Source organism: Pholis gunnellus (genome assembly GCF_910591455.1).
Source record: "Pholis gunnellus genome assembly, chromosome: 17".
NCBI classification, from domain to species: domain Eukaryota; kingdom Metazoa; phylum Chordata; class Actinopteri; order Perciformes; family Pholidae; genus Pholis; species Pholis gunnellus.
Window position 1 is genome coordinate 2,501,510 of NC_136544.1, and position 27,937 is coordinate 2,529,446.

The 27,937-nt window shown below is 41.9% G+C and overlaps 1 protein-coding gene across 1 annotated transcript; it reads left to right on the forward strand.

The window, feature by feature from the left end:
• The first annotated feature begins 1,645 nt into the window (after positions 1-1,645).
• Positions 1,646-27,448, forward strand: pdxdc1 (pyridoxal-dependent decarboxylase domain containing 1). The gene is made up of 23 exons (XM_079178171.1): positions 1,646-1,808; positions 3,450-3,570; positions 3,829-3,897; positions 4,709-4,792; positions 5,175-5,324; positions 5,629-5,818; positions 6,172-6,240; positions 6,332-6,410; positions 6,536-6,620; positions 7,077-7,125; positions 7,750-7,851; positions 9,442-9,567; positions 9,720-9,770; positions 15,264-15,324; positions 17,127-17,197; positions 18,477-18,582; positions 18,719-18,893; positions 20,036-20,154; positions 20,236-20,357; positions 22,059-22,151; positions 22,327-22,423; positions 22,739-22,837; positions 24,162-27,448. The coding sequence occupies exons 2-23, from the start codon at positions 3,497-3,499 to the stop codon at positions 24,443-24,445; spliced, it is 2,355 nt and encodes a 784-aa protein (XP_079034297.1). The 5' UTR covers positions 1,646-1,808; positions 3,450-3,496; the 3' UTR covers positions 24,446-27,448.
• Positions 27,449-27,937: the final 489 nt, after the last annotated feature.

Sequence of the window (27,937 nt, forward strand, 5' to 3'; positions counted from 1 at the left end):
TCAGGAGCAGTCGCTCACGTCTTGTCACTCAAAGTTGACTTGTAGGCAATAAGCAGTTTAAATAATAAAACATTACAGACATTACAGACACATTAACCTACAATAGACAATATGATGTAGATGGATTGTGATTCACTGAACTTGTATAGAGAAGCGTATTTCCACCACTTCACAGAAAATACTGTATTATGCTGATAAATTACAGTAGTCTGCTGTTATGGTTAATTGACGGCATTGACTTAATTTACATGCGAGGTGTAAACATTTAACTGTATGTTACAGTTATTATGAAATACTGTAAGATACCGTTTTAAATCCACCGTAAATTTACAGCAATTCATTACAGTGTATTCACATTTTAGACTTTTCTCTAATCTTAGCTTTTTGTGAAATATTGTATAATTTGATCGCTTTGAGCCCCAAATATGTTTGAAATGAAACAATGAGAGAAACTTGATGAGGGGCACCAACTAAACGTTTGAGATAAAGGCTGGTGATCTTGTCCTGTCTCTCAAATCAAGACAAGTTCACACAGACACCTCACATATGCCCCTGTTTATCATTCACAATATTGGTCAAAAAGCTTGGAAATACATGATTTAATCTATAACAATGAAGTATGTTCTGTACATTCATTTTGTGTTTTTATGCTAAATCTTTATCTGAAAAGTAAGCTGTCACATAAGTGCAGTGCTGTAAAAAAGTAAAAAGTGCAAAAGCTCCTTTTGAAATGTAGTGGAGCAGATGTATAAGTAACATCAAATTGAAGTACTTAAGTAAAGTATAAGTACCTGAACATTGTATTTGAGTAAGTGTTAGTTACTTTGTGTCACTGCTTTCCTGTCCTGTGGAGTTAGAGTTACATATCAGTCCCTTTTTAGTAAATAAATGATTTAAAGTCTTACCAGTCAGCCGTGTGACTCCAGATATCAAACAACAATATCTATCAGCTTTCAAAGCTCACATGCGTGAGATGTAACCTTCAATAGGTTAACGTGTGGATAAGTTATTCGTAAGAACTGTTTTACAACACTTGCTTAATTGCAAGGGATTAATGTTAGCAAATGGCCATAAACAAGGATATTAAGAGCTTGTCGTCAGCAACGTAGGCCTATGCTGATTTAGAGGATGCTATCAACTTTATAGTTGATCAGTTAACCTTTTAAAAACACACCTATACAGAAGAATAGTGACTTCTGAAACGTGATCATTCAAAATCAGGTTTGTAAGCAATTTTCATAACAGTCATGGAGTAAAATGCTAACAAAACCAAGCATGTGTAAAAGAGAGCCCAGGCTCTCCAGAACCACAACATCAGGTTCAACTAATCCAGAATGAATATGGTGATTGCGTTAGTCTGATTGGGGATCCAACTAACCCTAAACTCTCAAAGGTCAACAGAGACAGGGGACGCGATGTTTATTGTCTCCAACCACTATGGGAATATTCACATATTACACGTCTGCAGGTTGTGTTAAAATAAAAATTAATCATTAAAAAAATATACCGTCGTCATCAGCCTCCACCTGACTGGCCATTTCAGTGGCAGAGCGTGACGTCGGCGCTGCCAGCGTGGAACGCACGTCACGTCGCGCGCCTATCCAGGAAGTAAACTATCCGGTCCGGTCTTCAGTCTGCGGAATAGAGAAAGAAAACACAGCAGCTGATACGTGTCCAACTCAAAGGTTCAGCGAGCTTTCTCGAAGACTTTTGAAGGGACAACGTGTCCTGGACCCGGACCCGGACCCGGACCGTGTGCGTCCAGCCCCCCCCTCACAGACCCAGACTGACAACTGTGTGCAGTGAAGGTAAGAGCTCGGTCAGCTGTGTGTGTTGCTAGCTAGCCCTCTGTGTCAGACGTGAGACGGGCCGTGAGACGGGCAGCGAACACACTGCTTCCCCGCTGTCCTCCGGCTCTGTGGAAGCTGCTGGCTGAGAGGAAGCAGCGTGAAGCGGGTGTTTTCAGTGTCATATGTCAGCGGCTCTCGGTAACGTGTCCGCTGACGATGCGGATGTGCAGTGGACTGCTGGTCATTCACCAGATCACAGATCCTCCTGTCGAGCGATACATGCCATGTAGATCTGTATCATATCCATAATGTAAATAAGAAATTCTCAATATACAAAATAATTAAACAGACCTAATACGTTGTTTATAACTTAATGTTTCTTTTTGGTCGAACAGGGTACTGCACTGCGATACATGTAGTAACAACAACAACAACAACTGTATTTTAATTTCAAAATTCCAATATGTGTGTCACTTTTCAAAGAGAGGTTTACGGTGTGCTTAAATGAAACTAATAAAATCAATAAACACAAACAATGGCAAAAGATAGGAACACAAATAAATGTTAGCAGTGCATAACGTCACAGCTGTGTCATGTGTTAATATTGTCTAAAAATAGACAGCAGATCAAAGTTGTATTTTCTTGTTTTAGAGACTGTTTAATGTCCACATTTTTAACATAAAGCTAAATATCTAAATGTGTGTTTAAATATCTTTGTAAAGAACCTGTATTCACTTGTTTAATGTGTGCAGCCTATCACAACACATCTTCAACCTGTCGTTACTGTAAGCACACCGTGTTTCTGTATTTATACATTTATACACCACCAGGTTTAAATGATTGTACGTCCCCAAATCTCCAAAGTTCCTCCCAGCTATCTGTTGATAAAACTCAACAACTATCAGCAGAGAACAAATGAATTAGTCGCTAATACAATCTATGTTAACAGATAATTATTACTATAAGATAAATCATTATACATATTTGAAGTTAAATGCTATCATGCCTTAAGGACATTATTTTAGCAGCTGAAACAGTTGCGTTTTAAATAGGCGTTGTAGGTAATGCTTTAATAAAACGCTGTAGTTGGTCCAAAGTAAACACAGTGAAAGTGTCCACACCCATCTGAATGCGGCCCATCAAGTATAGAGATTGTTGAGCTTTTATTTGGTTTCTTTCCCGCTGGCTACTGAACTTGTGACAACACTGGTGTTACCGTAATGTACATGAAAATGCACAGTATTTACAGTGTTTTTTTACTCTGTCATCTCAAAAAAAAAGAAAACGGAGACAAAATGTAACATGTTACCGTTTGTATTAACAGAGAATATATTTTCAGCCTGTTTCCAGTCTTTTGGACATGATGGGCTCACATTTTACACATTGTTGCATGTGATGCTGTGAATACAACATCAGTGTGTCTCAATGCATGCGCGCAGTGACAATTCTGACTCACACACACACACACACACACACACACACACACACACACACACACACACACACACACACACACACACACACACACACACACACACACACACACACACACACACACACACACACGCGCACACACACACACACAGTTTTAGTGTTGCAGCATTTGTAATGACTGATTTAAAAATGTTTGTCCTAATATTCTTTTTAACTTGCTCCCAGCACACACACACACACACACACACACAGATCCACAAACACTTTAGACGATGGTGGACTCGACGTTTGCTCAAGTGGGCAAGAATCTGAGTGAAGCCATGAGAATCCTGGGAGACGGACAGAGGTGAGATTTAATTTACGAGTATCAAATATGACTGCTGGAAAAATGACCACAAGGTCCATCAATAACTTTCTGATGATGCTATGATGTTGGAGAAACTCTAACCCTCTTTAAGATTATGGAAACACAAGGATGTAACATCAAGCAAAGCAGCAAACTGAGGGGACATATCTGTATGTCCGTCTGAGGTTAAACTTCTAACCAATGAGCACAGAAAGCAACACCGTCCATTACAGTCTGTGTTGTTGTGCATCTGTTTAGAGAGCTAGAGACGGGACCAGAGAAGTGGCGCTTCAGCAGAACCAGCATCCCTGGACCCCTGCAGGGAGAGTAAGAGACACACACACACACACACACACACACACACACCCCTACACACACACATTATCCCTTTCTGGTTCTGCAGGTCTTTAAGTCTCCTTTGAATATTCTTGTGTTGGAAGAAACGAGTTGAGTCTGAGAAGACTAGATGTTTTTTCTGTTCTTGGTAAAACCTCTGAACCACTAGTGACATTTTCTCTTAGCTAAGAGAAGAGCAGAAAGAAGAAAATATTGGTGAATCACAGAAATCTGTGGGGACTAACAAAACACAAACAAACCCTGAATACGTACACAGATAAGAGGACAATTGTTTGTGTTTTGCCTCCTGCATGAGGCCCAATCAATCAATAAACTACAGTATCAACTTAAGGTCATATATCGTTTTCTTACCACGATTGGATGCAGCAGTGTGTTCTGAGTCACTTCTAGGTCAGTAACCTTCGACACAGCACTCTGTCTCCTGCTCATTATTTAGAGGATGCTTCACAGTGTGTGAGAGCAGACTCTTCTGAACACACGTCTATGAAATATTTGTCAAACATGTGGGAAATACAGCTTCTGCTGTGTTAGGCTTCTGTTTTCCTTGTGACATGTTTTGGGGCCAGTTACTATTGGAGTCAATGGAGAACTGGATGGCTCTCGGTCAGTTTGGAGCTCGTTGAGCAATATGTATAAGTCTGTGTATAGGATAGATGTATTTAGTGATGGAGGAGGAGTCAGTGTGTTGAGGATGACATTTGATACCAAGTGTGGAATTGTGTGCGTGAGAAAAGTTGAAGAGCTGATGCTCATCTCTTGTTCCTTTGCGTCTCCTGTGCAGCGGTCAGGATGTTGCCACTATACTGCACCTGGTTCACAACCTCATTCATGATGAGGAAGAGGAGGAGGACAAGCCCAGTCAACAGTAAGTAGAACTCATCAGTGAGCAACAATACATGAGGATAGTCTGTCAGCATTTTGGACCTCAACTGTTCCAAATGAACCATGTAGTGTCATGTTGAATCCAAATCCATACCCTAATATGTAGAGCCTTATTTGTAGCTATGAGTAAGATGATCTTAGTCCTTTTATGGTGTCATGAATCTTATCAGGCGTCTAGTTCCTCATCATAAAATCAGTCCATGCATGGCTCAAGCTGATATGAACCAAGGCCAGACTGGCCTGATCGGTAGAAGGAAGAAGAACTGTTACAACTACAGCTAATGTCGTTTGTCTTGAATCACAGAACAGTGGAAATAAAGGAATAGAGGAATACGGTGTGTGATGAAGCTGCTCTTTGTCTCCAGTAGGATGCAGCATGTGGGTGAACAGGGTCACATGGCCCTGCTGGGTCACAGCCTGGCCGCCTACATCTCCGTGTTGGACAGAGAGCGACTGAGGAAGCTGACCACTCGGATCCTATCCGACACCACATTGTGGCTCTGCAGACTGTTCAGGTAGACCTGTGGCTACAAGCCCGGCGCAGCTTAGGATCGAAACTAATCACTTCTGCTTTGCATGTGTTCATCATCACACAGTAAAAACCAGCAGGAGACAGGTTCTCTACGGTCTGTTGGCCTGTGTAATACATCTAGGCCTCATTCATTACAGTCTGTGATAGTAGAAAAGTAATCAGTAATACACGATGCTAAATCTCAGGTCCTGTAGTTGTATCAGTTGTTGTCTTTGGCTCTGTATTACAACTCAACATATTGGTGGAGCTTTCTGCTCTCAGTACTCTCCATTCTAACTGTCTCTCAGGTACGAGAACGGTTCAGCCTACTTCCATGAGGATGACAGGGACGGCCTAGTCAAAGTGTGCCGGCTGGTCATTAACGCCCGTTATGAGGAATATGCCTCTGAGGGCTATTCAGTCCTCAGCTCCAGACAGCCCGTCATCTACCAGAGTGCCTCCGGCAGGTCTGGACTGGGGCAGCATCTGTGCAGCCAGGTAGGACTCTCACATGATGAAGGTTAAAGACCCTGTGTGTTCCTATGCTACCACTGGGATTTGTACACTTGAAGGGGCTTTAAAAAGAAAAGATTCCACACAGGCCCTTATTTACCTGCAGACAGTCTCTCTGTTGAATGTCAACAAAGTAAGGTATTTAACAAATATCCTATTAGCAGCACAACTAGCATTGTTGAGACGTTTTCACACTGAATCTATGAGTTTTAATAGTTTCAAAGTGTCTGATATCAGTATTCAGTATCATATAGTCATGCAGATTATACTGTATTTTATCCAGCTGCCTACACAACAGAACATGAGCGTTATTTTAACGCTGGTCTCTGTGTCATCAGCTCGGCCTGCCTCTCTCTAGTCTGTGTACAGTCCCATGCAACACCATCTTTGGATCCCAACACCAAATGGTAAAAGAATCCAAATGACAATCACTTTGAAAACAAACTTTCAGATAGTTGAAAATAATGAGTTTTGACTCATATCCTGTTTGTCTGTCAGGACGTTGCCCTGTTGGACAAACTAATCAAAGAGGACATAGAAACCGGAAAGCTTCCGTTGCTGTTGATCGCCAACGCAGGTGACGGATAATCACAGTTCAGACACTTTATGTTTGACTTTGTACACAGGTGGTCCTGAATATATTCATTGAGAGGCAAATCACTTGCTCATGAGACTTTTTTTTACTGCTGATTTTTTTCCCAGGTACCCCTGGGGCAGGACATACAGACAAGTTGGCTCGTCTGAAGGACCTGTGTGATCAGTACAACATGTGGCTCCATGTGGAGGGGTGGGTCAACTCTTTAACTCTCTGCACCCTATGGTTGTATTCATGCACCTTATTTTTAACATGAACTTACAGAAATACTCTGTTTGTGCAGTAGACGTGTGCTGATCGTACATTGACGATTGAGGGCATGCGCACCTCTGTTCTCCATCTGCCTGCTCACCAGAACTTTGCTCTGTGCTCTAGAAGAGTAGTTAACGTTGTGGATGTGACTTGGATTATGATATTAAAGATAAGATGATTATGTTAAATGGAACATGATGCTGTGGTTTTTACTGTGGTTTCGCTCAAACACACAGACTTTAAGAGGGAGCTGTGGTGTGAACAGAGGAGACGTTGTGAAATATATTGGTATGTCGCTGTATATGTTGTGGCGTACACAAGTCTACTGTCAGAAAAGCTGTGGAAATCACTGCTGTAACGTTCACTTCTAACATGCTGTTGTGTTTTCTGCTTCAGGGTCAACCTGGCAACCCTGGCACTGGGTCAGGTCACCTCTGCTATCATGGTAAGCTAACGGTAAAATGGCAGACACGTTCAATGTACCGTACGTCCTGCTCTTCACCATGCTCACTGATTAAAGGACAGGTTCACATTTGAATAAGTCTATCTTAAAATGATAATGGCATGCTATATGTCCATTGAAAGGATGAATGGTCTTCATTGTTCATCCTGATCCACAGACACCAACCAAGACTGTGGGCTTTGTCCTCCATTACTCACATTGGAATCACATTAGGAAGCCAGTATGGATAGGTGGAACAGGGACCAAAACCTCTATTTACATACACATGGGCATGTGGATATTGTTTTAAGAGAAACCTGAAAAAATGTGAACATTTCCATCAAGTGTTAAGATGCTAAATTAACTTCAAAACCCAGCGCTGTGGCAGCTTATGACAGAACAAAACCTCATCACAGATGAATGAAGCCAGCAATGTGACACATAGCATATCTGAGAGGAGGTAAAAGCACATGAAACAGAGAGATGGCAGTGTTGAAGAGTGTCCACTCTGAGCTACTGTCTCACGTCATTTTGACTGTAGGAGCCAGACACCCAGGAAAAGCCGTCTTACGTTGACTTTCTCTTGTGACGTGTGTTTATCAGTGAACGTTGTTCCTTTCCCTCCAGGCAGCCAGCAAGAGTGACAGTATGACACTGACACCAGGTCAGTGGTTGGGACTCCCTGCTGTTACTGCTGTCACCCTCTACAGACATGAAGACCCTGCACTGGTAGGCTCATCTCATTTCATACCAATTGATTCAACACAGTGATGCGTGTTTTTGGTTGTCCAATCCTATTTTCCTCTTATAGTCCAACTTCAACTTGAAGTACCCAAGTTAAGATTTGTTCTAAAGGTTTCATTAGTTGTATTGGGATTAGCTGTCAATGACACTGTCTTTGTCTTCCTCTAAACTAGTGCCGTGCCTGTTTGGGGTGTCGGCCGATTGCTTAGCCCCCAGACGCGTGCTTGCAGCGTTATCGAGAACCGTTCATCGGTCACAAGGCTATTAAATGAAGGCTGAGACACGGCCTCTGACCCCATAGGAGCTGTGGGCTTTGACACATGCACAGTGTAACTGGGGCTGTGATGTTGGAGTGTTTCAGGAGCCGACGCTAGAAATGAAGGGATGAGGCGCCACGGTGCTCTTTGGGTGCTCTCGGCCTGACGGAACGTTTTGGGCAAGGAGTGCCTATGAGGATTGAAATAGAGTTTTGTTGCATATTAACATTTAATACATTTTTCTGACAAGCCAGTGCTCTCCCTCTAAGTCTACTGACGACTGCCTCATATCTTTTTTTGTTCCGACCCAAGGCCAACTACAAAAGCCTCAGTGAAACGAATGAATTATCCTCATGTTCTATGATTGTGCACCAGCTATTGAGCCTTTGGCTAAGTACACACCAGATCTTACTCAGCATGTGTTGTACCTCAAAGATATGACGCCTTGTCTTCTTGGCCTCCTTGATTGCTTGAGTCCAGCGAAGTGAAGAGGAGTTTGGTTGTACAGTTAGTAAAATCCAGCAGACTAAAGTGACCTGCACACAAAGAACCAGAGCCTGTAAAGCTCTGCTGCAGAAGACTTGCTCAACTCTGGGTGGAGGTTCACTAACAAACGGAAAGGCGTGCTGGAACCCAAATGTTCTGATTTATGGGCGAGTTTGCTCCGGCCAGTGGGCGGGGCTTGGTTTTGGCTTGACTGTTGCTAACGTGATGGTCACTAACTTTGTCATTTTACAGCTGAACAGTAACTCAAATATGTTTCTGAAATCATTTCAGGCCAGAATAGGCAATACATTGACAGAATCTTGATGTTTGACCAGCGCTGCCTAACTTGACAGTTTGATCTGAGTTTGGTGAGCCTGGTGCGTCGTGATGGACGGACCTCATTTGCATAAAGTTGAGGTTGAGTTGATTTATACTAATTCAGATACGGCGAATAGTCAGTCAACTCGCCGAGCTGTATCAATCATGCAACGGGTGGCCGGATCAAGGATGTCAACAGATCCAGTGTATCTCCACCTTTAGTCAGCAGAGCCCTGAAGCCCCGCCCCCACTGCTACACAGAGCGCTGTCTGTTGTTTATTAAGAGTTTATTTATCTTGAACGTGTCACCTGGTGTCACCTGTCCAAATTGCACCAACCGTAACACTTTTGTAACACGGTTGTCGAGATATGCGAAGGACACACACACACACACACACACACACACACACACACACACACACACACACACACACACACACACACACACACACACACACAGATTCCTTGCTTCATAGTTGGATGACTCACTGCTCCTCTATGTTTTGTGTCTCAGTCTCTGGCAGCGGGTTTGACCTCCAGCCAGCCGGTGGCCAAGCTGCGAGCGCTGCCTCTGTGGCTCTCGCTGCAGTACCTCGGTCACAGTGGAATTGTCCAGAAGATCAGACATGCTACCGCTCTGGTGAGCATCTTTCCATCTTAACCAATGACAAATGTTTAACCAATTTAAATGTTGGCATAAATGAAATGTGGCACACAGGTGTCATATTATGAGGTTGAGCAATAAAATCCTGTTCTTTTCTTTGGTTTCACCTTTATCTCTCTCCCCTCCAGAGCCAGCAGCTCCTGCAGAAACTAAAAGCTCTGGCCTCCATCAAAACATCGGTAGGTGTTCTTTCTATGTGCCATGAATAATAGCAGAATGTTTACCACAATAAAAGGTGAACAGAGTTCTTGTGAGAACCTGCACAAACAGGAAGATACCAAGTCAGCGATACCCCACTGTGAGGGAAGTGAGAACGGTAAGTGCAGTTACTGTTTGTAACTCACCAACAAATATCCACAAAGGGATATTTCTGTGTTCATCTCAGTAAAAATAGAGCCCCGTTGTGTATGTGATGGTGCTGCAGTCACCTATTCACAGCACTGCCCTCTACATGCTGCTCTGCCTGCTTTTGATTATTGCTACATACATGGGCAGGAAACAGGACATTTTAGGTATGATGATCAAAGTATAGAATATATTTTGACATGACAGCCATCATACAAAAGATTCTCAGATATGTGCTGATATCTGAACTTTGGCTCTAGTGTTAGTTCTAGTAGTTTAATTCACAGTAGGCCTTATCTCTAAATCGGGAGAAGAGCGAGTTTGTTCCACATCTCCTTATATTGTCTTGAGTAGGTAAATCACAACTTATGCATTTGTTACTGAAAACATATACACATGTTAAATAGTTTACACATAAGAGCAAATAAAAGCATTTAGCCCTCCCTTTTCAGCCCACCACACCACCATGAAACCAGAGCCTTTGTCTCCGTGTAGACCTTTTCTAAAAACATTAATTTGAGAGCATAATATTATATTTACTCCCCCTATATGCTAGAGGACCTGATTAGATTTTGGCACAACTTCTGATCTGATCTTATGATATTATCACCACCCACATGAAATTCAGACACATATATTGACATAGAAATGTTGGTTAATCAATAATCTTATTTGCATGATGGACAGCTGAGGTACAATGCTTCTGTTTGACACAAGGGTCGACGCCTCTCCATGTATTCATAAATAACATGTATGACCTCCAGCTGGTCCGTGTGTGTTGATAGGATGTGCTTCAGACAGAGATCTCTCTCGTCGAGGCTTTGACCATGGTGAAACCAGAGTTGTGTTGACACTAAAACACTCTCAGGGGTACAGACTTTGCTTCAAGGATTGTTCACTGGCATACACTAAAGGCACATACTGCATCCATACAGTCACTGAGATGTGATGTGAATACTCCCCAGCTGGGATGAGTAGCGTTGTACATTAACACAACTGTCATACATATGCAGTGAACAATCAGAGTGTTGGGGATCAGGATCATTACACCGTGGTACTCAAACTCACAGACGCTCGTTAAAAGAAGGATGGAATTCAGTTTGGTCGTGGTCAGCAGCATTCACTGTGAAGATGCTGCAGTTTGAGTTTAAAGTACCACTGTGTGAGTAAGATGTGAATCTTTTGCTGTATGTGTGTGTGTATAACTGTAGCTATAGTCAGTGTGGGTTGCCTTGATTCCAGGGTGTGGTGTCACCGATCCCGCCCATCTCCGGGGCTTCACTCCGGGACGTTCTGGCCTCTCTCATGCTCTCTATTGTAGGTGGGACCAAGCCTCTGCCTGTCTCCCTTACTCCCCCTTCCCCTTTGTCCTCCCTTCTCGTCCTCTTCTTTCTTCCTGTCACTCCTGACCATTTTTCCTTCACTCACATCAGCTCAGCGGTATTTGGGTCTCCATTGGCTGATGGACTGCTCACTTCTTCCTAATTGTTTAGGATGTGGAGCACTCAGGCATGCTCTTTGAGGTACTTCAGGGAATGCCTCTCCCCAGTCATTATGTTTTGTTGCCTTCGGAAGAAATACAAGGGTCATAAATAATTAATGATGGGTCATGTGCTGTTGCATTTCATTACTTCCTTTTGTTTAAAATCCAAATACCTCTTGGTGATGCCCCCTGTTAAAATGCTTTCCACAGCAGCAGAGTGGAAGGTTTTTATGACCCCCAGACGCCCTTAACATGCGCCTTAGAGTATGGTACGACTGCTGGTGACCACTTGTGATCGGATCTCACTTCCCAGCTCTGTATTCAAACAAACATTTACATCATTTCCGCTTGCAAAGACTAAATACGTTGTTGTTTAGCCTGCTGGGTTAAACGAGTTAACCAGCGAGAGGCAACAATGCACTTTGCATGTGATACGCCAGTAAAGCCGAAGAAGATGAAGAAGAAATGCACTTCCTGTGTCAAGTCTGCCAAGAAAGATAAAGAAGAAATCAAGACTATACACACCTTGGCTGTTGAGTAGGCGGTCTTTACCAGGACACATTCACTTACAGTGCTAAAAGAAATGTGGCCACCTTGGAATGTGGTCTGAGCAATTGGATCTCAATGCGTCCTCACATGGGTGCATTCACACCTGTACTTTAAGCTGTCACCTGAGACGCGTGTTATTGCCAGGTATGAACAGGGTTGGACAGAACTTAAAAGTAATGACACTCAATTAGAGTTATGTGGACAAAATTTCTTCTTGTGGATTCAGAAGACAGAAGTTGTGTTGTCTTCCTAAAACAAGCTGGGGGCGGGGCTCTACGGTAACATCTGTCGGTCAGGCCACCAGTTTTGGCCAGATAGAATTATCTCAGCAACCACTGGATGGATTGCAAAGAAACTTTGTACACACACTACCGTTCAAAAGTTTGGGGTCACTTAGAAATGTCCTTATTTCTCAAAGAAAAGCACTGTTTCTTTCAATGAAGATAACATTAAATTAATCAGAAATACACTCTATACATTGTTAATGTGGTTAATGACTATTCTAGGTGGAAACGTCTGGTTTTTAATGAAATATCTACATAGGAGTATAGAGGCCCATTTCCAGCAACTATCACTCCAGTGTTCTAATGGCCTTAGAAGACTAATTGATGATTAGAAAACCCTTGTGTAAATATGTTAGCACAGCTGAAAACAGTTATGCTGGTGAGAGAAGCTATAAAACTGGCCTTCCTTTGAGCTAGTTGAGTATCTGGAGCATCACATTTGTGGGTTGGATTATACTCTCAACATGGACAGAAAAAGAGAACTTTCATGTGAAACTCGCCGTCTATTCTTGTTCTTAGAAATGAAGCTATTCCATGCGAGAAATTGCGAAGAAACTGAAAATTGACACAAAATTGTCTGGATGACCCCAAACTTTTGAACGGTAGTGTACATGTATGTTCCCAACAGGATAAATTGTAATAACTTTTGTCATTCACTGACTTTTCATCTAGCGCCATTATCAGGTCAAAATGTAATTCTGTCCAATACTTTTGGTTTATTACCAAATGTCCAAACATGAGCACACTTAACAAGATTGTGAACATGGTAAACCGTATACCTGCTAAACATCATCATGTTAACATTGTCATTGTGAGCATGTTAGCATGCAGATGTTACCATGTTAGCAGGCTTGCTAGCGTGGTTACAGATTCTTAGTCTTGTTAAAATGTTTTATGTAGTCAGTGTTCAGATACATTCACTGACCATTGAGTCTAAACCCATCCATCCATTTTCACTGCTTGTCCTGGTAGCAGGTGAAGCAAAGCTGTCTACATTTCTTCTTCTTTAGCCATGTTCTTCATCTCATGCCTGTTGGGATATACCGTACAGACCCTTCAGCATGTTCTAGGTCTTCCCCGGGTCTCCACCCACACCACAAGGGGGAGTCTTGAAGGTAACCTCATCAGATGCCCCAACTACATCAACTGGCTCTTTTCCCCATGAAGGAGCAATGCTGCTAATCAATGCTGACTCCTGACATGTTTAAGTCCAAAGCAACCTATACTGGCTGTCAGCTGACTTCAAATAATGTGAAATGCAGCTATAATGAGCTCATTCTCTGTGGTCTTTGCAGTACTGTGGGTTGTGTTTTGTTTGTACAGCTAATCTTTAGCAGTGAATGTTGTAGTAGACCAGGCCCATGGAATCCATGGCAATCCTCTGGATACTAGTTTGAAGAAACAACTATTTAATGATCACCGGTATCTGGTCTAACACTGACCTGAATTGTGTTGGAATGGTTGTGATTCTGGTGTGGTTAAAAAGAGGAACTTCACTTTTTATCATAGTGATGATGTCATAGCATTTGTGTTAACCATGAGCTCTACTTTTCTTCTTTTTGAGCAACACAGTCATAGTGTTTGCACAAGTAGAGGCATCCAATCTGGTGATCTTATGTTTACTCTTTTCTTGCTTAATAGTTCTTTGTCTGAGCTGATGTCTCTTCTTCCTGCTTGGTTGAAAACATCTTGCCGCTTGTATGTATGGGCTGCTGTGTACTTGAATCAGTTTTAGCTTAGCCCGTTGCTCCGACACAACTCCTGCTTCATGTAATGCTGGTTTTCTCCTGTGGTTTTATACTTTGGATTCCAGTTCTGATTTAATGTTACCCCTCTTCACCCCTCTGGTCTGTGGGTCCCCCACTGAAAGGAGGAAACCCTGGAGCTGGTGCATGTACATCAGCCCACCAACAGTTTGTCTGATAGCTGAATTAAAACCCTCAGTATGATTCAAATGAACTAGGTCACAATGTGTCCGCTGTCCACATCCAAAGGCAAAAGTGTTACAACCTCTTCTGAGTGGCCACACATGAAGAATGCATCATAGAGAAGGGCAAGCTGGGATAAACGGCACACATTTCCAGACAGTGTCTTCTTGAAGTCATTCAAGGAATGTAGACCTTCACACAAACGGCGACAGTAGTAGTTGTGGTAGTGTGAAGAATGACCACACACCTGGCCAACCGATGCCCGGGTGGGATTCAGACAGCAACAAGCACTTGGCCTGAAGCATGTTGAAGCCTTGAAACCTGTCCTGGGTGCAGAGCCAGTTTCCTGTTTATGGATCAAACACACTACAGTCATTTTTCTGGTTTTCTAACTTGACAACACCCCATATGCTCGTGGATTATTCATGACCCTCACATCCACACACTAGCCTTCATCTCAGCCCCACCCAGGCATGATGCTTTTCTTAACGTTTCACCTGAATGTCATCAATAATGGGCTTCACTGTGGTTTGTTTTCCTGTCTTAGTGGTTCAGAAATGCACCCCATGCAACTTCACTGCCAGTATTTGTTTGCAGAATTGTACTCTGGTTAAATGGCATAGCATAGTACAATTTGACCCCAAAAACAAAGCAATGCTTAACAGGTGAAACCAACTCTGTATGTGGGTGACACAGTCAGAAACACAGACATGTCCAGGTGCTGCCTGCATCAGTGCCCTGGGTGCATGGTTCATAGACTTTCTTTTGAAATAGTTTACAGTAATAATGGAGTAGTTGGGTTTTAGCTGCTCCATACCACTGAGAGGCAAGGACTCGATCGCTTCCATAATGACCAGTTTGACAAATCAAACAACAAATATGTGTCATACAGTTACAATCACCACTGATATTACACGTAGTAGCTTCAGTAGGCATGGGCACAAAGCAAATTCCTAAATCTATGTCAACATCGCACCCTTTCAACTGATGGTAACAGTTGTGCATGTCATTGAGCAGATCACTGGTTAGAGGATCACGATCCCTGAGCATCAGATGTTCACCGTGTCTTTGTTTGTCCAACAGGTGGAGGATGAACTCAACTCTCCTGTGGTGCTTTTCAGGTTTTCCCAGGAAATGAGTTCTGGTAAGGTTCACACTCCCTGGACCCAAAATAATGAGCCAATCTTCATGAAGACTGTTTGTCAATCACAAAAACAGCGATGACGTCGATGCTGACCTTATTTATTGTCATGGCAGCTGTTAAAACCTAAAGTAATAAGATATTATTAGCTCAAAGGTCCAATTACTAGTTTTCAATCAGGTCTCATGGTCATCATTAGCTTTGTTGTCATCACATGACCTAAATATGGAACATCAGTCACAGGATATCACATGATTCTGGTGGTCCTGTCTGTCCCAATCTTCAGCCATAACATGTTGCACTTTGTGTAGGATGGGACTCACTTCTATATCTGTGGGGCAACTTTGGTTCAGCGTGTCTTTCACTAAGCGGAAAATCACTAGTTTGATCCCAGAGTCCTCCAGTCTGCATGTCGAAGTGTCCTTAAGCAAGATACCGAACTGTGTGAATGATTAGATTAGACCCTGGTGGGCAGATGGTACCTTTATATAGCAGCCTCTGCCATCGGTGTGTGAATGTGTGCAAATGTTGACATGTAGTGTACAGCGCTCTGAGTGGTTGGAAGACTAAAAAGGCCTCATATAAACTCCATTTACCACCGGTCATGTTGTACGTGGTGATTAGGATTAAAGGTCTGTGTGAGTGGGTTTTTCTGTACATTGTACACCCGTGGCCAAAGGTTTTGAGAATGACACAGATATTAATTTTCACAAAGTCTGCTGCCTCCGTTTTTATGATGGCAATTTGCTTATACTCCAGAATGTTATGAAGAGTGATCAGATGAATTGCTAGTAAGATTGCACCTAAATCAACCATTTAAGGAGAGAGGTATCAATTGTTGTGAGGAAGATTTCAGGGCGCCCAACAAGTCCAGCAAACGCCAGGACCGTCTTCTAAAGCTGATTGAGCTGCGGGATCGGGGCACCACCAGTGCAGAGCTTGCTCAGGAATGGCAGCAGGCAGGTGTGAGTGCATCTGCACGCACAGTGAGGCGAAGACTTTTGGAGGATGGCCTGGTGTCAAGAAGGGCAGCAAAGAAGCCACTTCTCTCCAGGAACAACATCAGGGACAGACTGATATTCTGCAGAAGGTACAGGGACTGGACTGCTGAGGACTGGGGTCAAGTCATTTTCTCTGATCAATCTCCTTTCCGATTGTTTGGGGCATTTGGAAAAAAGCCTGTCCGGAGAAGAAAAGGTGAGCGCTAGCATCAGTCCTGTGTCGTGCCAACAGCAAAGCACCCTGAGACCGTTCCTGTGTGGGGCTGCTTCCCAGCCAAGGGAGTGGGCTCACTCACAATTTAGCCTCAGAACACAGCCATGAATAAAGAAAGGTACCAAAACATCCTCTAAGAGCAACTTCTTGTCAACACTACAAATATTGACTCTTTGCATAAACTTAATGTAATTGACAATAAAAGCCTTTGACACTTTGACACAAATGCTTGTAATTATACTTCAGTAAACCAAAGTAACATCAGACAAAAAGATCTAAAAACACTGAAGCAGCAAACTTTGTGAAAACCAATACTTGCGTCATTCTCAAAACGTTTGGTCACGGGTGTGGTCTTCAGCTTAGAAGACCACAAGATGCTTGAAAGCTCAGTCAAGCTAAGTTGACCTTTTGAGCCTTTTCAGTTTGTTACACATACTAAATGCTCAAATATGTACTTTAATGCCCAAAGATAAGAACGAAATGTAGAGGTTATTGAGCTATCAGGATAATAATATCACTATAAACAAAAATAATCCTAGTTCATTGTTGTATTCTTACTTTGGTCGCCATTTCCCTTTTTGTGTTGATAGCATCCAGTGGGGGCTCAGGGGAAGGTTACTGTGCCGGGGAGAAAGAGGTGCTTGATGCCTTCAACAGATGGGTGAGTAAACATGTACTGTAACTTGTGCCGATGCTAGTTAAAGCTGCAATCATTCATATTTTCATATAAATGACGGGACTAGGGATAGGTATTGTTAGGATTGTATCGATAATAGTGCTCCACGATTCAGCTTATTGGGTCGATTTCTTATCGATACTCTTATCGGTTCTTTTTGATGAAAAAAAGACAATTCATTTAGAAAATAATCCACATTGCGTTATTATTCTTGTATTTAAACAAATAGTCTTTCTTTAGCAGCAATACAAGAAGTTCCAAAATCATTTAAATACATTTGCAGCTAAAAAATTAGCTCAGTAATAATCATTTATTAGCCTGTTCTTACAACTCTGTATGGCATCACTGACGTTCCCTGCAGTGGACGAGGATGGACGGCTGCTCCACAATCAGGAGAAAACTGAGCATTTCTGCAGATTTATGTTCTGCTTGTAAGCCAAATGTTGTAATATATTACTGTTAATACCTCCCTTTATTGCATTTGTATCAACGAGAGTTCTCAGCATCGACTGGAGTCAAATGTAGCCACACTTTGGATCTTTTTCTTCTCTCTGCCATGATGTGTGTCTCACACTGTACTGAGCCGGAGTGTGTGTGTCAGAGTAAAGCACAAGGAGACCGAGAGAGGAGGTTTGAGACAAGGTCATCTCTGGAACTTCTAAAGTACCGATAGCAGAACCGTGAACTCCGGACCGCATCGATACTCTTGAGTTTTTACTCATTTGGAACCGATTGCTGTCTAGAGCCAAGTTTCAGGGCGTCATCCCTAGACAGGACTATGCCTGAAGGTGCAACCTGTAAGATCTGAGTCAAAACATGAACAAAAATAACTAACATTATCAAAAGAATGTGAAGAAGTAGCAGTGCTGACGTTGTGTCAAATAGGTCAATGTTTGTGCTGCAGAGATATCTACTGCTAACCAGCTAGCCCCGGCCCGAAGCATCTGCAGGCTGAAAGATCTGTTGAATCTTTCTTTGTTGCTAGAACAAAAACTAATGCACATAACTCACCAGGTGCTGCGGTGCTTAACTGTATCTTCATGTTGCAGTCAGAAATACCATGATTATGAACATGAATAAAGCGTGGACTTTGAAGCTCACACTGGTCATTACTATGGATTTATGGATCTTAGCCCATGGCCGTTTGACATGAATATTTTGTGCTGTAACAAAAGAATAAAAAGTTAGAACTGAACCAATTTAGTTGAGTGTTGTCCTCGACCAAACATTTGATGTTTTCATGTTTCTATTGTCCTGGTGTTAGCTGGGTGAACAGCTGCTTCAGCTGGTTCCCAACAGTGGAGTAGATGTGGTGGAGCTTGAGGACGAGGGTACATGTGTTCGCTTCAGTCCCCTCCTGACTGCTGCAGGTAACATGAACACACACACACACACACACACAAGCAAGATACTCTGCTTGATATATGTTTTAATAGATGTTAGATACTGTCGGTAACGTTTAATGAAAACATCACCATGACCATGATTTTCCTCCCTCCTCTCCAGTTCTGGGGACCCAGGAGGAGAACGTTGAGGACCTGATGGAGAAGCTGTCAGAGGTGGTGCCTGTGATGTGCTCCACAATGTGCCTGAGACAGGACTTCAGAGAGGAAACCCACCGACACTCTCCCTCGCTCACATACATAGAGGAGCTTAGCTGGCCTGGCCTTGGTGCTGTCCGGTAAGAGTGGATAGACATTACCTGTATTCATTTAAAGCAACCTCCAGTAAGTGTATTCAATAATGTGAGTAGACTCACGCACATCGCCTTCACTAAATAAGCTGATCTACTTTAAATGCTACATTCACAGACAATAGGTATTTATGTTTCAATTTAAAGAGGGTCTTTGACTTCATTGACAGCTTATATTTGGTTACATGCTCTTTGATATTTTCAATGCAGCAGCTACGACATGCTGCTTTACAAAGCAATTAGTCACATTGTAACCCCATATACAGTATGTGCACTATCAAAATAATGCTTTAAATAGTGCTGTTAATGAGTTTGATGTGTGACTTGTAATCAGGCAGCGCTGCAAAAAATAGTTTTAGTCTGGAATAAATGTGGATGGAATAGTCTGTCAATGCTTTCAAAGTATGTGGAAGTCCTTGGTGAATGGCCATTGGCTAAAACAAATCACTCACATTTGTATTTTAGAGTATGCCAAAAAAAACGAAAACTGAATTTTCCTGCAGGATTTGTTCCTCTGTCATTTCAAAAAGCTGACTGAACAAGATAAACTCCAGTGTGCAAATGTCTGGTAATCATTCACCAATGTCTTCCTCATCTGATGCCTCTCTGTGTTTACAGCTTCACTCTCAAGGATTCAAGGATCATTGATTGTCATTATGCAAACACAGGGATGCACAACGAAATTCAGTTGTAGCCCATTTGTAACACAACGAACACATGACAAACTAAACTAAGACAGTAGCACATTCCTGTGCTGCATCTGTGGGATTAGCATCATAAGGAATGTAAACAGCAGCAACAAAAACACATCTCTGGGCAGATAATATGGCCGACATCTTGACATTAAATATCAACATGAGGAAAATATTGTCCGTCAACTCTGACTGTTTGAGCACCAAGCATCATGATGAATGAAATCATGTGGAACACGCGTGTGACACACACCTCTGTCTGAATGAACACGTGTGTGTGAAACACACCTCTGTCTGAATGACAAGTGAACGACATGGCTTTAACTGAAGGATTAAACCAGCAGCGTCATCAATTTCACTTGTACTTGCTGTCCTTTTAACAACGTTGGCATTTGCTGTGGCGCTCAGTGGGACTCAAACTTGAGTGTCGATGTTTAGGTACGAGCCTCGGGCTGAAGGGATGGATGAGAGCAGGAGGAAGCAGGAGCTGGAGAAAATCAACAGTGAGCTGCTGAAGAAACTACAAGACCTTGACACTGACATCATCTTTTCCACTGGTGAGTAGCACCTCTTCACATTTGAGAAGCCTGTGAAAGATGTAACTGAGTATTTACCTTTTCCATCTCTTCTCTCCCCAGGCCCTGAGTTTGGGACGGAGGAGGACTGTATCTTTGTTGGCATGGTCACCGAGGACGTTGATGTGTCAGAGTTGGTGGACACAGTCGCTGCCCTCGGGAGGGACATAGAGGAGAACGGAAGGGTAACTGCTATATCATTTATTTTCTAGCGTACTTGAAGGTCAAAGATTTAATGAATAGTTTACATTCAATCAGTAACCTCCCACCAATACTGACAAAGTGGTTGCAATATTGTAATTGGCTATAACTGGAATGGTGATGGTCATTGTGTAATTATACCCCGTCTTTAAATAATGAAACAGTACGAAAGAATGAATAAATCTCTCCCAGTTCAATTATTTGCACTCAGTTATAATTAAATAGCAGCTAAAATATTTGGAGAACTCCAGAAGTGTTTTAACATTAGACCTGAGCATGTTTTACTAGCGTCTAAACAACTACAACAAACACTTGTTTGTGAGATTAGGCATTTTGGAGGTTAATTTGAAATATGAAATTCATCTCAGCTATGAGGACACTGTAGTGCGGTGCACAGCAATGTAAATGTATTTCCTGCTGCTCTGTAGATTAGGACGTATTTAGCTTTCAATGCTAAGCTTATTGGGCCTCATTCACAAACCCTGCATACAAATGTTTCACGCACAAATATTTTCTTCCATGAATTTGATCTGCCTCCGACCATGCATGTGCACAACTTTTATTTAAATGCATCTCATATTAAAAACGCATTCATTCAGAAAGGCTTTGACAGACAACACTATTTAAAACCGTATGATTTGATGTTTTTGTGGTTATATAAATGTAATTATTGGTGCTCTTAGATTTCTGCTAGACCGCCCTGTTAGTACAGGAGCATGCTGGCAAGTAGGAGAGCAAAACATTGTTTACCTCATTTAAAATTTTTGAAAAGTTAAACACCCACAAATCAAAACGTGTTGTGAATTTTAAAATTACAACATCTATCTTTTTTTCAATAAATGATGACTTTTGGACTTAAACACGCTCTTGAGTTCTTGGAAATTTTTGAGTCACATTAATCGGAAACAACGTAGCAAATCTAATTATGCAATATATAATACTAATAACATTGCTTTAGCCCGACTAACAAAAGAAGCTGCACATCATTCAAATATAAAGGTTATGAATAAAGTGTCTAACTATTCGGTACAGCCCTATTACATTGATGAAATAAACTACCTCTGGGTGAAAGTGGCTTGCTGGATGTCCTCACTTTTACCCTCATTTCTGCCACTCCTGGATTTTTGTCAAAGAATCACGGCGAGTCTCTCATCTCGGGCTGACGGATCGGGTAGTGTTTGGATTCTGCCTGAACGCTGTCCCGTGGTAACCACATGTCAGGACTCCTCTGGAGCTCTCCGACTCCGATACATTGGCAGAGATAGATAGGAGTCATTTCTTAAGTTAACAAACGTTGATTAAATGCTCCTTGTCCTAACAGTAGGAGCAAATGTGTGCCATTTTGAGAATGTGTGTCAGTTAGGATTGATGAATATAGGCCCTGGTTTTACTTTATGGGTAAAAGATGGATGCCAGGGGTCACATCTGCAACTACAGAGACCCAGCACCTTTTCATCTCAGAGCTGACCCACCAAGCCCTGATCTAGCAAACAGTTATCAGAACATGGAGATGACACGATGACAGCTTATTTTCTGTTAAAATCCCAAATCCAATGGAAAAATCCCATTTGCTTTTTATCGCGCGAACCAGGGCGATGCTAACTTCCTGTAGGATACAAACGTACATCATCTCTGCACCACTCTATTCTGACATTTCTGTATTGTAATGACTCTTTCCTGTGTAGCTACTGGAGAACATGACAGAGGTGGTGAGGAAAGGCATCCTGGAGGCAGAGCTGCAGCTGCAAAAGGCCAATGAGGAGAAACTCATAGAGGAGGTGTGTGTGCCTGCTTATTTTAGTTTGTACTTTGGGTTAAGGAGCTCTCAGGGGACGAACATGTTTGTTTGCTCTTGTTTCACTAATTTTGAGTGTGTGTTTGGGTGTGTGAAGGTCGACATGCAAGTAAATCCAATCCATTGAAATGTTTGTCTTCCTTTGTGTCCGTGTGTAGGGCATGCTGAGACAGCTTCCTCTGGTTGGCTCTGTGTTGAACTGGTTCTCTCCATTTCAAAGTTCTATTAAGGGAAGGACCTTCAACTTGGCTGCAGGTACAGAGTGTCCTTGTATGGTGACAGTTAGCGATGATAATCCTGAGTCACTAAATGTCACATCAGGTGTAACTTTTCCACCCAATGATGAACTTGAGGCGCAACAGAACTAAAGGAGCTTAACGCTAGTCCAAAATGCAAGGTCCGATGTCACATGAATGTCGTTGTAGTTGTAGAATGACTGCTGTCAAAGTGGACAGTTCAAACACAAGTCTAAAATATGCATATGATTAAGCTCTTCTAAATAGTACACATCAAAGTATGTGAATATGTGTCAGTATTACTGTATAACATGTGAATGGTGTGTGCCCATAGGTTCCCTGGACTCCACAGAGACGACTTACTCCACCAAGGCCCAGCCAGGCAGGTCGTCCCTGCAAGAAAGTCCCACCTCCTCATCAAAGAAACAACCAGGTAGGTCCAGCAGTGTTAAGCTGCAGATCATTCAAATGAAAAGCCTTCCAGTACAGGAAGGGATTATACGTATGCTCTGTCAGCCACTAGAAGGCTTTTCATGTCAAAAATCTGTGCAGGAAATGTCCAGTTTTATTAACAGCTTAACAAGGATAAAAAACCAAACTATAAAGGCCGCTCACTCCAGACAGTGGCACAGAGAAAAGAATCCACAATATGTGCTTCTATAAACTCGGTGGCGTCGTGACTACTCGCAGGTTTTTTTGGTAAACTGCTGTTGCTGGCCAGCTAATGACTAACATGCTAGCCAGCCTGGAACATCGTAGCGCTAGTCAGTTGTAATATCTCTGTAATCACTCTTATTTTCTCTGTACTGAAGCTTTACTCCCTCTTGACATTTTGTTCTTGGGACTATACATCAATTTAGTGAATACATTATAATTGGAGTGGGAAAATAAGCTTCCTGAGCTTGCTAAGTGTCGATTAGCAAGCAAGCTAACTTTCAGTTGGTGAGCTCATTAGCCCAGTCACTCCCAGGACAATCAGTTCAAAAGACATGTGTACATGGAGTCCTATCTGAAACCTTATACTGTGAGTCAGCTAATAAGCTATGATAGCTTCCTCTATTGTTTGACTCTTCTGCTCCCTATTCCCTCAATGTTTCTTTTTATTTCATTCATTTTTTACCCACTCCCCCATGTCAGTGCTCTAAAGTTGGGTTGCTATCGTTCAACGGTGTAAATTTGTCAAAGTTAAGGAGACTTCCATTTGATCAATTGTTTGGATTGTGTCCACTTGCTGTCCACACCTCACTGAGGTCCCGACTTAATGCGAGTCAGGCCACCTCAGCACGTGGTCTGGCTGATCGGATCCTAAGAGTATAATTCTTGGAGCGTACAGAATTGACAGTTGATGTGTCCTGACATTATTGGATGGCAAAAGTCCCATTGGAAAGACAAGACCACGGCTTTAGTGTTTTGGACAGGGCATGTTTTAATCAGCACCCATATATCCTCAAAATGTAGAAACATTGTCCTTACCAGTTCCTGGGAGGAAGGAAAGAACCTCATTTTTCTTATTCAAAGTAGTCGCATCTTTTTTCTAGTCCATTTCCATCTTCCAGAAAGTTTTCCCCTCCGACTAGTTAATATTGGCTAGCTTGCAAGTTGATGAAGAACATGAAAATAGTGGACAGTAATGTCTGTCAGCGTGCTCTGAGCTCTCTCTCTTCTTGTTACCAGTGTTGTTCAGAGAATTCTGCTACCTGTGGAAAATGACATCCCACTCAGCTTGTGCACTTCCTGTCTTAATGTTGTCCTCACAGGTCAGAGGTTATTCCGGCGCTCAGGGGCGGGCTCCGACTCCTTTAGTGAAACCAGCTCCATCGGCCCAGCTGAGGAGACAACCAGAGAGGCGAGTACCACTCCCAGTGGTAGCATCCACCCCCCCGCCTCTCCTCCTGCGCCTGAGGAGGACTCAACCGCAGGCGATGTCATACCAGAGAACATCCAGGAGTCGTCTGTGCAGGTGCACACACAGCTGGAGGATGAAGTGGCCTCAGAGGAGAGGCAGCCTGAAGGCCAAGAGGTGGAGCAGAGCGGGAGATAGGATACACTCTGTCTGAAGGTGTCCTCAACCGTCCTCTAAATGGTGCCAGCCTAACGGATGTTAAAAAGAAAGGTGTTATTATATTGTTAATCTAGCGAAGGGAGAGTGGTGATGGAGCTAGATTTGGCTGTTTGTCTCTGTCCTATGTCAAAGGAAAATCCACCCCTGATACTTCCATGCTGCGATGCTCACTTCAGTGCATTCTAGTTATTTAGTGATTAGTTAAGTGTTCTGAGAGGTTGATGAAAAGTGTTCTGCTGCACTCTAAATATCTTGACGGATCATTTCATCCCTGATTGCTCCTGTATTCACAGCTATACTAAGAATACAGTAAACAACAGAATGAAGTGTTTAGGGTGGATTTCTCCTTTAAAGGTGGGATGGACATCCAGCCAGCATTGTGTTTTTACACTGATCTGTCTGTCCGTCGATGTCTTGTTGGATTAGAGCGGAGGAGTAGACACATCATTTCTTTAGCTTTAAAGAGAAATACGATTGGTTCAGGACCAGAGTCTCCATTTAATACTCACTTTATCACTGAACTGGAATTATAGCAGCTTGATGTTAAAGCAATGAGTGTCACTGCAATTACAATGTTTAGATTCCTGACTGTAAATAGCAGATGTTATATATCTAACCCATGAAATTACTAAGTGTAATTATTTAAAATGAATTAAATCTGTATAGAAGGAGTAGAGTATCATAATCTATTTAATTCAAATATACCTACTGATAATAGCAGTCGCCTGCTTCAAACACTCCCTTCATGTTTGCACTGAAACAAATCTTTAAAAAAAGAACCAGATTTAGAGAAAGAGGTCACATTTTTAGGAATAAAAAGTTGTAATTAATGAGAAAAAGTCACAATAATATAATGATTAATTATGAGATAATTTTTACATAATTAATCATATTATGAAAATAAAGATGAAGTTTTAATGGTTCATGAAAAAGTTAGTAATTACTCAATTATAATTTAAGATTAAGCTTAATTTACAAACTGAAAAAGTCATGTGACGAGATAACAATTTTAATCATCTTAGTAAGTATAATTTTACAAAACAAAGTCATGGATTAAGTCGTATTTTTGAGAACTATATTATTAACTTTTAAGAACAAGCTAAATGTTTCATTATTGGATGAAGAGCATGTCCGGTTTAGTTGTTCTTAAACATAATAATAATAATAAACCTAATAAGGTGCTTATTGGTGAACTCTAAAAACTTCAGATCCTCCACATCCCTCATGTTGACCTGTAGATGGACAGACTGCAGCGGAGTAGCACAGTATACATTTAGAACATCACATTATCCCAATATTCCACGTTTTTCTCAAAAGTTATGTCTTTGTTCCCACAATATCACAACCTTTATTTTCATAATGTTTGACTTTTTTCTCAAAATTATGACTTTTCCCCAAAATACTATGACCTCATTCTCCTAATCTCAAAGTTCTGTAATAACAGGGAACCTGATACTTTAACAATATCAACTTTGTGAATGAAAATCAGATTCCCTTTCTCATTGCACATGCAGCTGTGGTTTTCTGCAAATATATTTTTGTGTTTATCAGTAATGCAACCTGAGCAGAAAGTGACTTTCTGTCACAGAGGAGCGATGCTTCACAGGTACTCACTAAAAACATCCTGCCAGACCTGGGTCAAAGGACTTCCTGTCTGCCTTATTAGAAGGCCAAATGGATGTCTTTTTGGAAATTCCCCCACTCACCACTAACGTCCCGTCTTTTGCCCTTGTCCCTTTGATGACTTATGGTATGAATAATAACAGATAGTACCGGGTGATGATGAGCAAGTTATGTACAATTTATTATGTTTCTTTGAAGGATTTCTGTGTGTGGAAGGTCACACAGTCCAAACGGTTCTCACACCACCACTGTGCTAAATTGCAGAGAGCAGCTTTGTCATGTGTGAGTTGCATTCCTTCCACACTCTATTTTACACTGAGTGTGTTTGCCACACCGGGACAATGACACCGAAACCTTCAGGGTAGGTCCCAAAGGACCCTGCTCACTGTGTGCTTCTGGCCTTTCCCAGTCCGTCTTCAAAGAAATGTGGTCAAATCTGTGGTCGTCAATCCAAACTGTGGTCCTGGATGTCACTGTGAGACACCCCACTGAGTCATGGAAGGAAATGACCTATGACGTGCTAACTGCTTGTAGACATGCCCTCAGATCTGATATCACACAGATGTCATCAGACCATCTCTCACAGTGTGACATGTAACAGAGCACAACTGTTATCACACCTTGTCTAGAGGCCTTAGAGGGTTTTGCTTTAGCAGGAAATGGAAGTGAGTTATAAATTCACACTTAATATGAAACTGCCATGGGAACTACAAACTTCTGTCGCCTAATATTAAGCATTGTGATGCAACTTTACACAACATGATGGCTTCTCATCAGTGAGTGATTATGATTGATTTCATGCCTTTTGGAATTGAATTGGAGTGAACGAGCCTTAATTGGTCTGGCAGAATGGTTTATCCAAGTTAAATTTGCTCTCATGGAGGTGCCTAAAACAACCTGTAGTACTGGTGGAACATTTACTCTAAAGAGGTGTAATATGTGGGTTAATACAGTGGTTTGACAAGGGATTTACACAGTGAGAACGAAAATCACAGGAGAATCGATTTCAGATTTATTGCACTTATTCTGCAGATACGTTCTTGACTACTGTTCTTTATTTAGTTTTTGACATGGTGTAAATGAAGCAGAATCTTGTCGATGATTATTTGTTATTTGATCCTAATGCAAAGCTGAGTCGATAATGTCGCAACCTTCCGAGAACATGTTTGATGAAGAACTTTGATTTGATGTCCTGGGCCGTCCTGCCTGTCACTGTCTGAATGATTGATTGTATTTGATGAGCAGAATCTTTTCTCTTGAATGTTTTCTACAATTAGTTTACAGAAAAGAAACACTTTGACATGTTCTGTAAATTTTGTCTCAACAGAATAAATTCAAAGTTTTGTAGTCTTAATGTTAGGCCATGGCTGTATGTGGATCAGTTCTTACTCGACATGTACCTTTCTGTCTGATTCGTGTTCTTTCTCTGTCCTGTTGGACGTGTTCATTCAATGCAACTGGCATGTGTGTGGTTCAGCTATTCAGGATGCATTCTTCATTACATTTGTAATTGTACATGAGTTCTAGATTTCTGGCAAACTGAGCAATAAATCAATCAAAACACTGGCAGGCATAAATAACAAAAAGCACATTCACAGACAAAATGAAAATCACAAAATGGAAAGGTCTGAGTGTATAAATGTCTTTTAAGACCTTGGAGCATGCTGGACTAAAACTGAATCTATTTTTGTCCGATTTTTGTGCCGTCTGAGGCCTTTAGGACTACAACAAAAGCAAATAAAACAGCAGTCAGACCAATACAAATAATGATCTAACAACAATACTGATTAACAGAGGTGTGGACTTGAGTCACATGACTTTGACTCAAGACTGACAAAATCAAAATGG